The sequence below is a fragment of the Stegostoma tigrinum genome, chromosome 43 (genome assembly GCF_030684315.1).
Source record: "Stegostoma tigrinum isolate sSteTig4 chromosome 43, sSteTig4.hap1, whole genome shotgun sequence".
Taxonomy (NCBI): domain Eukaryota; kingdom Metazoa; phylum Chordata; class Chondrichthyes; order Orectolobiformes; family Stegostomatidae; genus Stegostoma; species Stegostoma tigrinum.
In genome coordinates, this window is record NC_081396.1 from 6247368 (window position 1) to 6259394 (window position 12027).

Genomic DNA, 12027 nt, shown 5'->3' on the forward strand with positions numbered 1-12027 from the left:
GGCTATATTCTTAATGTATTTTGAGGGGGTTTTGTCTGGCCCATAGCACATGGAACAATTGTGAGGAGCTCATGGAATTTTTCATAAAGACTATGTGAGACCATCTGATCAGTTGCCTCTACCATGCCCCTCCCTTACCATGAATCAGGAGGGCACTCTGCCCCCAAAGTTCTTTTTTTAAAACCTCCTCTCGTAACCTCCTCTGGTTTCTGTTCCTGTTGTAACCTGTCAGAGCTCACCTTGTCCGTGAGGCCTGTTTCTAGGTCTTCTCAGCCTTACTCCTCCAAAACTGATGACCTCCCCATGTTCACGGACGTTGTTTGACATTTTTTTTTTCTCTCTCCATCTTCAAATTCACTGTCTTCATCCATCCTGAGAGAAATAAAACAACCTGTCAACCCAACCATTACACAAACTACTGTGCCCCCTTTCTAATCTTTCTTTCTTCTGCAAAGTCCTTGAACTTTGTGACCATGCCCCCTCCAATTCAGAGTTATGGAGATGTACAATACAGATAAAGGCCCTTCAGTCCGTAATGGCTGCACCAGTCAAAAGCAAGTAGTTAATTATTCTATTCCATTTTCCAGCACTTAGCCCACAGCCTTCAATATATATTGATGTCGCACTGGAAACGCTTTCTCTTTACTTACTGCTCAAAATCACTCACAATGTTGTAAACCTTCTATGTTCCCTCTCTAAAACCTCCTGCCAAGCTATGATGCCCAGAATTGCTATGGGAAAGATGTTGTTAAACTTGAAAGGATGCAGAAAAGATTTACAAGGATGTTGCCAAGACTGGAGGGTTTGAGCCAGAGGAATAGGCTGGGGCTGTTTCCACGGTGGGTCAGGGGCTGATGGCTGACCTTATAGAGGTTTATAAAATCATGAGGGGCACAGAGAGGATAAACAAGCAAGGTCTTTTCCCTAGGATAGGGGAGTCCAAAACTGGAGGTTTAAAGTGGGAGGGGAAAGATATAGAAGGGACCCAAGAGGCAGCTTTTTCACACAGAGGGTGGTGTGTGTATGGAATGAGCTGGCAAGAGAAGTGGTGGAGGCTGATACAATTACAACATTTAGAAGGCATCTGGATGGGTACTTGACTAGGAAGGGTTTAGAGGGATATGGGCCAAATTCTGGGAAATAGAACTAAGTTAATTTGGGATAAGTGGTCGACATGGACAAGTTGGACTGAAGGGTCTGTTTCCCTGCTGTACTTCTCCATGACTCTAAATATAACACTGCTGCAATTCTACTAGACCATTGAGAATCTGGAGCTCAAATGGTTATTGGATGATTATACCAGCAGTTTTCATCCTCCTGTAAACATTTTGTTGATATTTTAATGCCAAATCTTTATTTAAAAAATAATAAATATTAGTATTAACCGTTTTTGTGCTGCATGACACTATGAATCCATTAGATCTACTAATAGTGGACTTCTCATTCTTATGCTACCATTAGACATTAACCAATGGTACCTTGTTAGTTTGTACGTGTGCACTGATAACCACCCAGCCCATCTCTTCAGATCTAACAGTAACTTTCTTCACCCATTCTGAGAGGGGAAAAAACTTCCCAAACCCACCATTACACAAACCACTGTCCCCTCTCTAATCTTCCTTGGACTCTTCTCAAACTAGGGGAAGATTTTCACAAAAAAGCAGAAGCAGCAAGGGAGAGGGATGGATTGCAATATTTTCAGAGACAGTATCGGCACATTATTCCGAGTGGGCACCTCATGATCGCTGAGGCTGTCATACAGGTTTATGATGAATTATTAAACTACATATTATAGAATATTGTAGTGTGTCACAAACAGAGGCTGTTTGGTCCATCAAGTGTGCGCTGGCCCCCGTCAGAAAGCAATCCATTGAATTCCACTCCCTCGCTGTTCGCACATCACCTTGGGTCTCCTGGCCACTGAGGAGAAGAAACCGTGGACGTCTTTTGGAGTAGTGTGTGCAGTTCTGGTCACCCTATTGTGGGAAGGATGTAATTGAGCTGGAAAGAGTTTAGAAGGGATTTACCAGGATGTTGCCGGGAATGGAGGGTTTACGTTATAAGGAGAGGCTGGCTAGGCTGAGAATTTTCTCACTGGAGCGTGGGAAGTTGAGAGTTGACCTTAGAGAGGCTTATAAAATCATGAAAGGTTTAGGTAGGGTGAATGATAGGTGTCCTTTCCCTAGGATGAGGGATTTCAAGACTAAGGACCTTATTTTTAAGGTGAGAGAAGAGAGATTTAAAAAAGACAAGGGGCAAGTTTTTTAACACAGAGTGGAATCAATTTCCTGAGGAAGTGGTGTACGTGGACACAGTTACACTGTTTAAGAGACATTTAGATAAGTACATGATTAGGAAAGGTTTGGAGGGATATGGTCCAAGAGCAGGCAGGTGGGACTGGCTTAGTTTGGGATTATGGTTGGTGTGGACTGGTTAGACCAAAGGACCTGTTTCTGTGCTGTATGACTCTGTAAGTACTTGTGTCTAAAAGTAAACCCTTTTATATTGTGAGGACAGTATGATTAGCAAACTGAGCGTCCCTTTGATGTTTGCGGATTGGAAATACCCTGAGCCTAACTGGGTCACAAATAACTCAGGATAAACCCAGTAATTCTTCCTGCATCTGGACTGGCTGGACCGAAGGGTCTGTTTCTGTGCTTGATGACTGTATGAGCTAAGTGTAGGAAGAGATTCATTTCACCGTCTGAGCCAGAAAGTCAACCCCACATAGTCAGCTGGGAGAAACCATACACGTTCTCTGTGTGGGATAAGGGAATCACATGGCCATCCAGCCTCCAAACGCACCAACATGTTCAAAAGGACAGACAGGATGTAACAGGTACAGTGATAAGAGCTTTTAAGTACCTGTTCACATCTTATAATCACAGGAACTGTCGCAGCTCCCCATATGAGGGTGTGTGAGGCAGAGGTTTGGCTTAGTGAGCTCCCAGTCAGCAATGCTTGCTGTGGAGCTCAGACTGATACCTGATGGCTGCGAGAACTCTTTAAGTCCTTGCAATTTTCTGTCGATGGGCACAGCCTAAGCATTGTCTGGCTGCTGCTGTAAAAATGACAGCATTTGTATCTTTTTGTAGAGTCATTTTCTTTAATGGTAAGAATCAGTGTATTCATAAACACTATACAGTTATATTAATAATTACAAGATCATAAAATGTAGGAGCAGAAGTAGGCCATTCATCCCATCCAGTCTGCACTACTATTCAATGAGAATGTGGCAGGTCTGGTCATTTTCAACTCCCCTTTCCTGCCTTTTCCCCATAACCCTTGATTCCCTTCCTGATTAAAAATCTCTCTCAGCCATGAATATACTTAAGGACCCAGCCATGACTGCCCTCTGCGGTGAAGAATTCCACAGATTCACTCCCCTCAGGGAAGATATTTGTCCTCATCTTTGTCTAAAATGGTCAACCCCTCGCTGAGATGATGCCCTTTGACCTAGACTCTCCCACAAGGGGAAAGAAGCCTTTTGCGAGTCTCCTGTCAAATCCCTTAACCCTATGTTTCAGTAAGTTCACCTCTCATTCTCCTAAACTGCAATGAGTACAGGCCCAAGCTACACAACCTTGCCAATCCCAATACATCTTTCCTCTGATAAGGCAGACCAAAACTGTTCACAGACTTCCCTATTTTATTACTCCGTTTCATTTATCTTCCCGGATACCCACTGAACATCGATTCTTGCAGTTTGTGATTCTTGTGCGAGGACTTGCAAAACCCTCTGTGTTGCAGCTTTCTCCACCCTCTATTTAAATAATATTCAACTCCTCTTCTTGCCAAAGTGCATAACCTGAAACTTCTTTCAAAAGCCACTGTCTCACCTCTCTGTGGATTCTTGGGTTAATCCTGGCTAACTCTATTGTGTCATCACTAAGGAGGAATCTGTCACACCAATGCTCAGAGACCAATCACATTAATAATGAGCTTCCTGTCATGTACATAATCAGAGTCCTATCACTTTAATATTTAAGAGACTATCACATGAATAATTAAGAAACTAATAATCTGGTGCCTTAAACATCAATAACTAGCATCTTAGCGGACAAAACAGTGTCCTGTTGCATTAACTAGAGATTCTATGACCTTAATAAATGGGGTCTAATTATTTCCACAGCTCCCACTGTGTTTATAATCGGTTGCCTCTTCCTTCAATTAGCAGAAAATTGTTTCACCACTAATCATGATGTGAATATACCAAATAAGCAACTCACTTCAGTTAATAACCATAGCCCATTGGCATCAACAATTGGGATCCTGCTACATTAGGGTCATTTGCCACTTGTACAAGTTTCTAAGTGTTGTTTCTTTAATGATAAGAGTCCATTTACATCACCTTTAAATGCACTTATTACCCATTGTTCACTGTTGCGTGTCCCTGTTCTACATCCCAGAGAGGAGCCATCATCATGTGCACTATTATAAGTCAATGTGGGTGTTGTTAGCATCTGTTTCTCTCCATTCTGAGAGCCCATATAGTGTGGAAGCAGACCATTCGGCCCATCAAGTCCACACTGACTCATCCCATTTCCCATGGCTAATCCATTAAGCCTACACATCCCCGGATACTATGAGGCAATTTAGCATGGCCAACCCACCCTAACCTGTACATTTGGACTGTGGGAGGAAACCGGAGCACCGGGAGGCAATCCAAGCATACACCAGGAGAGTACCTGCAAACTCCGCATGGAGGATCTTCCTAGGCCGGAATCGAACCCGGGTCTGTGGTGCCGTGGGGCAGCATTGCTAACCACTGTGCCACCCTGACATAAACATGCACAAGTTTCAATTTGGCTCAGCCCTTCAAGGCGACAGCCTGCAGTATATCACGTGCGAGTCTGGTCACGGTGGCATGCGAAGCCAGGGCTCACCAGAGACTGGAACTTAAATCCAGCGCCTTAGACCGCTCTATTACAACTCAAAGCAATGGTCTGCACACTGAATCCTCTCACAAAAATTAATCTCTTTCGAGCCGGAATCGAACCAGTGACCTACAGATGCTTTGGTGAACTGTACAGTCCTCTGCTCCGCCAGCTGAGCTATCAAAGGAGAACTTCGAAAAACTGGGAGACAGCTGTCTCATTGACAGTCAGATTTACCCCTGTGGTCAGTGAAAACTCTACTGTCTGCCACTTTCACTGGCAGGGTGGACGGGGTAATCGCAGTAGTGGTAGGTTCAAGAACACCCTCAATCCCATCATACACAGCACGCAGCCTTCTGTTGTCACAGGCAGCTTGGATTTCTTGGTCTGTATTGATCCGGATCCTGGCAGTCTTTGTTCCTGGCTCCACCTTCACCAAATGCTCCTGCTGCTTCAGAAATGACGGAGCTCAGCAACTTCTAAACTTCATTGATATCACTGCTGATTGACAAAGCTTTGACTAAATGTGCCTGAAAAACACTTCACCGATTCCGTTCCGTTTTCCTTGATCATTTCATTTCAAAGTGGAAGTGTCACAGCAGAGAATTTGAGACTCAGTAAGAAATGGCAGCAGGGAATCTTTCTGACTGGAGATAGCACCTTTCAGGTACGGACGTTTCCATTCGATGTGATTTATTATTGTCACATGTATCTAGGTACAATGAAAAATTTAGTTTTGTGTGAAGTACAGGCAGATCATGCCGTACAAAGATCATTGGGTGATAGAACAGGGTGATGTATACAATGCTACAGCTGCAGAGAAGATGCACAAAGAGTCAGATCGACATTAGGTTTGAAATTTGAGAAGTCCATTCAGAAGTCTAATAACAGCAAGGTAGAAGCTGTTCTTGAACCTGCTGGTACTTGTGTTTAAGCTTTTGTATCTTCTGCCTCGGGGAAGAGATTATAACCAGGGCGGGAGGGGTCTTTGATGATGTTGGCTGTCTTTCCGTGGCAACACAAAGTGCAGATGGAGTCAATGAATGGAAGGTCGGCGACGGACTGGGCTGTGTTCACAACTCTTTCTATTTTGTTATGGTCCTGGGCAGAGCAGCTGCCCTACCAAGCCATGATGCTTCCAGGTAGAATGCTTTCTACGGTATATCGATTAAAAATCGGTGAGGGTCCTTATGGACGTGCCGAATTTGCTTTGTCTCCTGAGGAAGAAGAGGTGTTGTTGTGCCTCCTTGACCGTCACATCAACGTGGATGGTCCAGGAGAGTTTTTGTTTTGGTCATCATCGATTGTAGATTTTGCACCAAAGATCCGCTCAGGATTTAAAAGTTTGCGAGCTTGTGGCAACTGAATAACTCTTGAGAGCACTTGAATCAACAGGGAAGATTACGGATGGCAAAGTGAACAATACGGCTCCGAAATTCAGCGACACCACCCAGAACTTTCAACGGAGACTGGTTGCAGTGCTCTTAATATGAGCTGAAACACACCCTACAACTGACAGCACAATTCAGAGTCCACAGTCATTTATGAACTTGCCGGTGACACAAGAGGCTGGATAACCAAAGGAATCCCTTCCCGCACTTAGTGAATGGCCTCTCCCTGGTGTGGACCCACTGGTCTGCTTTGAGGCTGCCTCAATGTTTGAAGCTCTCCCTGCAGGAGACGCAGCTGAATGGCTTCTCGTGAGTGTGGATTCGCTGGTGTATCAGGCAGTGGGACGACTGGGTGAACCACTTCCCACGGACGGAGCAGGCGATTGGGCCTCAATGTTTGAAGCTCTCCCTGCAGGAGACGCAGCTGAATGGCTTCTCGTGAGTGTGGATTCGCTGGTGTATCAGGCAGTGGGACGACTGGGTGAACCACTTCCCACGGACGGAGCAGGCGATTGGTTTCTCCCCGGTGTGGACCCAGCAGTGCGCAGTCATTCCGGACGCGGACTCGAAGCCTTTCCCGCAGTGGGCGCAGCCGAACGGCTTCTCCTCCGTGTGGGTGCGCTGGCGCGACATCAGGTTGGCCGACTGAGTGAAGCCTTTGCTGCACTCGGGGCAGGTGAACGGCCTCTCGCCGGTGTGGACCCGCCAGTGCTTCAGCAGGTGCGACGATATGGTGAAGCCCTTCCCGCACTCGGGGCAGGTGAACGGTGTGAGCCCACTGGTGCTCCGTGAGGCACAAACTTCTTACATGTTCATGTGTGGAATAAACTTCTGGAGGAAGTGGTGGATGAGGGTACAGTTACAACGTTTAAAAGATATTTCGATAAGTATATGAATAGGAAATATTTGGAGGGATATGGACCTAGTGCAGGCCGGTCGGACTAGTTTAGTTGGGGGTTATGGTCGTCATGGACTGGTTGGACTGAAGGATCTGTTTCTGTGCTGTATGACTCTGGAATACTCATCAAAACCTCTTTCTGTAACTTCCTCTTAAGTCTCTACTTTTACATCAGTTGGTGTATTAATTGTGCAGACTCAGAGAATCTGTTTGGAACTCAATTGTATACAAGGTGATTGCATAGGCCTTGAATGCCATGTTTACTAATCCTGAAATGGACATTACTGTTGGTATTACATTTGGATTACTGCCACTTGTGCCATCACTTAATTTCCTGAATTTCAAAGATGGAAAGCCTTTAACATGTTGAAGTGTTCTGTTAGAAAATTCAATAACCTAACCAATAAATTTTAGGCACAGGTTCAATTGACACATTATGACCAAAAGACTGGAGCCTGGTCTTCAGGCCAAGATAATGGAATGAGGAATGAAGTCACTAGGAGTGTGGAAAATAGGGCTATATTCGACAGATTTGTGTAGCTCATACTTTCTAGGACTGGCAGTGATTACAGAAAAGGGGGAAGAGCAAAGTTGAGGAGGGATTTGAATCACAAAGATGAGAAATTTAAAGGCTGGTGCATCAAAATTTCACTTGCCACTAAAGAGGAAGGATGTTACCCGAACTACTGAAAGGGCAGAAAGGCAAAAGATTGTGCCGCTAAGTCACAGAAAGTGCTGGCACAACTCAGCAGTCTTGTAGCAACTATGACCCTTCCTCAGAATTGATGGTAGCTAGGAAAACGTTGCTTTTTATGCAGAAGATAGGATGGAGAATGGGGGGTAAGGAGTAAACAAATTTAGAATACTGTGTCCAATTTTGGGCCCCACACCTCAGGAAGGACATACTGGCCCTGGAGCGTGTCCAGCGGAGATTCACACGGATGATCCCTGGGATGGTAGGTTTAATGTATGATGAATGGCTAAGGATCCTGGGATTGTATTCATTAGAGTTTAGAAGGCTGAGGGGAGATCTAATAGAAATGACAAGATAATGTATGGCTTAGAAAGGATGGGCGCTGGGAAGTTGTTTCCGTTAGGTGGGGAGACTAGGACCCGTGGGCACAGCCTTAGAATTAGAGGGGGTAAATTTAAAACGGAAATGAGGAGACATTTCTTCAGCCAGAGAGTGGTGGGCCTGTGGAATTCATTGCCGCAGAGTGCAGTGGAGGCCAGGACGTTGGATGCCTTCAAGGCAGAGATCGACAAATTCTTGATCTCACAAGGAATCAAGGGCTACGGGGAGAGTGCAGGGAAGTGGAGTTGAAATGCCCATCAGCCATGATTTAAATGGCAGAGTGGACTCGATGGGCCGAATGGCCTTACTTCCACTCCTATGTCTTATGGTCTTATGATCTTATGGATAGGTGGAGATAGAGAGATGGCAAAACATTTGGCCAGACAAAGGTGTGGATAACAGTCAGCCTAGGAGAATGAATAGCTGCTAATGGAGACTATTAGCGGCTAACAAAGGGTTGTGTCTATTAGCAAACCATACAGTGACATCTAAGTGTTAGAAACAAATGACAGGGAAGTTAAGTTTTGAAGAATCATTACTGAACTCGAAATATTAACTCTGCTTTCTGTCCACAAATGCTGCCAGACCTGCTGCTGAGTTTCTCCAGCAATCTCTGCTTGCGTTTCTGATTTCCGGCATCTGCAGTTCTTTGTTTCATTGATGGGGAAGTCAGTGTCTGTGTCTTTAATGGCCATCGGCTTGCAGTAACAGGGAAACATTGTTCTTACCTTATCCATTATTTCTGAAGCCTGAGAAGGCTTGTTCCTGGAGTGGGCATGTACTGTGAGTGCCTGACTGGTAAGGAGCTACGGGAAAACTGCTTGATGCAGAAACAGACAACTATGACTGGAGCAGTAAAGGTCGAGTTTTCAATGATGAGCTGTATTGAGTTTGTCCAGTGGGTAGGGTACCACGAGGAGTCTTCCCAGAAGAAGGAACCAACTCAACTCAGTAACTCTGTCAAAGTTTTCAGCGTTTTTCTCACCGCACTGTCGTCTAGCTGCTGAGAGTGGTTTAGCACATCCAGAGTTCAGAACTGCTCGCCTGAGATTCAAATGGTCTGAATCCAGCCACGTAGCTCACCACCTTTCTCTTGTTCTATCTTTAACCTAATATCCAACCTCTTCTACCAAGATTTTGTCTTGTCTGTCAGTTTAAGTGCTTCCTTGGGTAAAAGGGGGATTTTGGCCTATTAGTCAGAGAGGTTTGTTAATGGTTTTTTAAAGAGCTTTTATCATTGCCATTCCTAGAATTTTGTGAAGTACTTTTTGTTAGTGATAAATACACATTTTATTTAAAATTAATGTTGGCAGAAGTCTTCATAAGAAGTAAAGCTCAGGGGCTGTAAATTGATGGACGGATCAGTTGGAAGGAGTGATTGCAATAACTTCACGAAAATCTCATCATGTTACAGACCTGTGGTTCTCCACCTTGTGTTTGTCCATGTGGTTAATTCTGTGACCATGACAATGTATAACATTTTAAACAATTTATCCACGTTGGTATCCGAGTGTCTGAAAGCATCTCCAGGAAACCAAAATGCCGAAATAAAACAAAGAACTGTGAATGCTGAAGATATGAAAGAAAAATAGAAATTGCTGGAGAAATTCAGAAGTTCTGTGGATGACATTCTGAAGAAGGGTCACTCGATTTGAAACGTTAACTCTGCTTTTTCCCCACAGATGTTGCCAGACTTTCTGCGTTTTTCTGACAGTTTCTGTTTTTGAATCAAAACACTGACAACTGTTGAACAATTCAGTGGACGAAAGAAAATGTTTTCCAGGAGACAAATTATTTTTTGCGGGTTTCGCGCGGGCTGTGCTGATTGGCAGCCTCAGACCTGGTGAAAGGACTCAGCAATCTCTTGCTCCCCTCCCCGCTAGGGATTCTTGCACGTAACACGTAACGCATGGAGGGACAGGTTACCCAGCATGTCCCGCGCCTGTGAATACGACCTATCTCCAGCGCCAGGGGCGCGCCACGCAAGCGCAACAATCCCGGGTCTCCTCCCAAAGAGGTCTGACTGAGCGTGCGCGCCACCGCATCCGGAAACTTGAGTGCAGCCACAGGACGAGGGAGTGCCGGCTACTGGGGTCAGAGGGGCTGGGATGGAGACGGGGGTGAGTCGACTCCAACCGTGCAACTCGAGGAGGGAGGGTGGAGGACGATAATAAATCAGAAGTGACCCTTTGATAGGGGTGTCGGGTGTCAATAAGGCTCTGATCAGGAAGGTAACCCTGGAAGGTGGGCAGGGAGGATTCACCAACCCAAGCTGGAGGCTGTTTATGTTGAAACCTGCAGGTAGGCTTTTGCGGTGCATTGGTAGTGTTCGTACTCTGGGACGCGGGCGGGGGCCTGGCTTTAAGTCCCACCTGGTCCAGAGGTCTGCAATAAAATTGTGGCTCAGTGGCCAGTGATGTTGCCCTCGCGGCACCAGGGAACCGGGTTGGATTCCACCCTCGGGTGACTTCTGTGTGGAGTCTGGACATTCTCTCCCACAGTCCGAGGATGTGCAGGTCAGATGGATTGGCTGGGCGAAATTGTCCACAGTGGCCAGAGGTGTGTAGGTTAGGTGGATTAGCCACGGGGACTGCAGGTTACAGGAGATAGCTAGGTGGGCAGGATGCTCTTTGGAGGGGCAGTTGGACTTGATGGGTCGATTGGCCTTCTGTGATAACATCTCAGAAAAGACAAAGCCTAGAGTCTTTTCTGGAGACAGGTAAAATGACCCATTTTGATTCACTGGGAGTTTTAGGGTCTGTCAAATTAGGGGAGAGAAAGATTAGATTTTATTCCCACTCTGCACAGGAAGGGCTGGAGAGTTGAACTCATACCAAGTATATATAGTTCAGGGAGGAAATGGACTGATGAAAGAGAATGGGTTGAAACACAGAGAAAGAGTGTGCAGGATGGATGATTTACAGCTATCAGAAAGAAGAGGGAAAATGTCCCACAGAAGCTAGAGCTATCTGTTGTGCATTTCTATCCTGTACTGAAAATGTTTTGCAATCTCCATTTGCAGGCTCTTAAAATGATTGCATTTACAGACCGGAGACTCACATTGAATGTCAAGTCGAAATCTGGTCGAGTCACTTGATTCAATGTGACCTAAATACCACCTGTCTTCAAATGTGGAAGGCGAACTATTGTCTGTTCTGTTTGTGGGAGAAGATTTCATACATCGATGAGGCTGAAAAAGTTCCAAGACGCACAAACGCTCCTAAGTGAGAATGTTTCAGCCAGCTGACTGTGGAAGGACCGTTAACTAGTTACAACCCTGAGTGAGAGTTTTCCAGTGAACTGACTGAATTTTTTAAAAAAAGCTTACCTCGGTTGAAGCAGATTCACATTGTTCACAGCAGGGAAAACTCAATGTGTTCTTTATGTAGACGAGGCCTGAGCTGATTGTCCAACCCTGACATCATGGAGAAACCATGGAAATGTGGGGAGTGTGGGAAGGGATTCAGAACCCCATCTGAGGTCGAAATTCATCGTCGCAGTCACACGGGGGAGAGGCCGTTCACCTGCTCGGAGTGTGGGAAGGGCTTTGCCGATTCGTCGCACTTGCACCGGCACCAGCGCACCCACGCCCGAGCAAACCCTTTCATCTGCTCCGAGTGTGGGAAGGGGTTCACCCGCTCCCAACACCTGGAGATACATGGACGCATACACAGCGGGGAGAGGCCGTTTACCTGCTCTGTATGTGGGAAGGGATTCACTCAGTCTTGCAACCTGCTGATACACCAGCGACTCCACACGGGCGAGCGGCCGTTCACCTGTTCTGTG

General features: G+C 45.7%; 1 protein-coding gene across 1 annotated transcript; it reads right to left on the bottom strand.

Moving 5' to 3' along the window:
* Positions 1 to 6658: 6658 nt before the first annotated feature.
* Positions 6659 to 9686, bottom strand: LOC132206773 (gastrula zinc finger protein XlCGF8.2DB-like). The gene is made up of 2 exons (XM_059641734.1): positions 9658 to 9686; positions 6659 to 7046 (listed from the first exon to the last, which is right to left on the bottom strand). The coding sequence occupies exons 1-2, from the start codon at positions 9684 to 9686 to the stop codon at positions 6659 to 6661; spliced, it is 417 nt and encodes a 138-aa protein (XP_059497717.1).
* Between the last annotated feature and the right edge of the window lie 2341 nt (positions 9687 to 12027).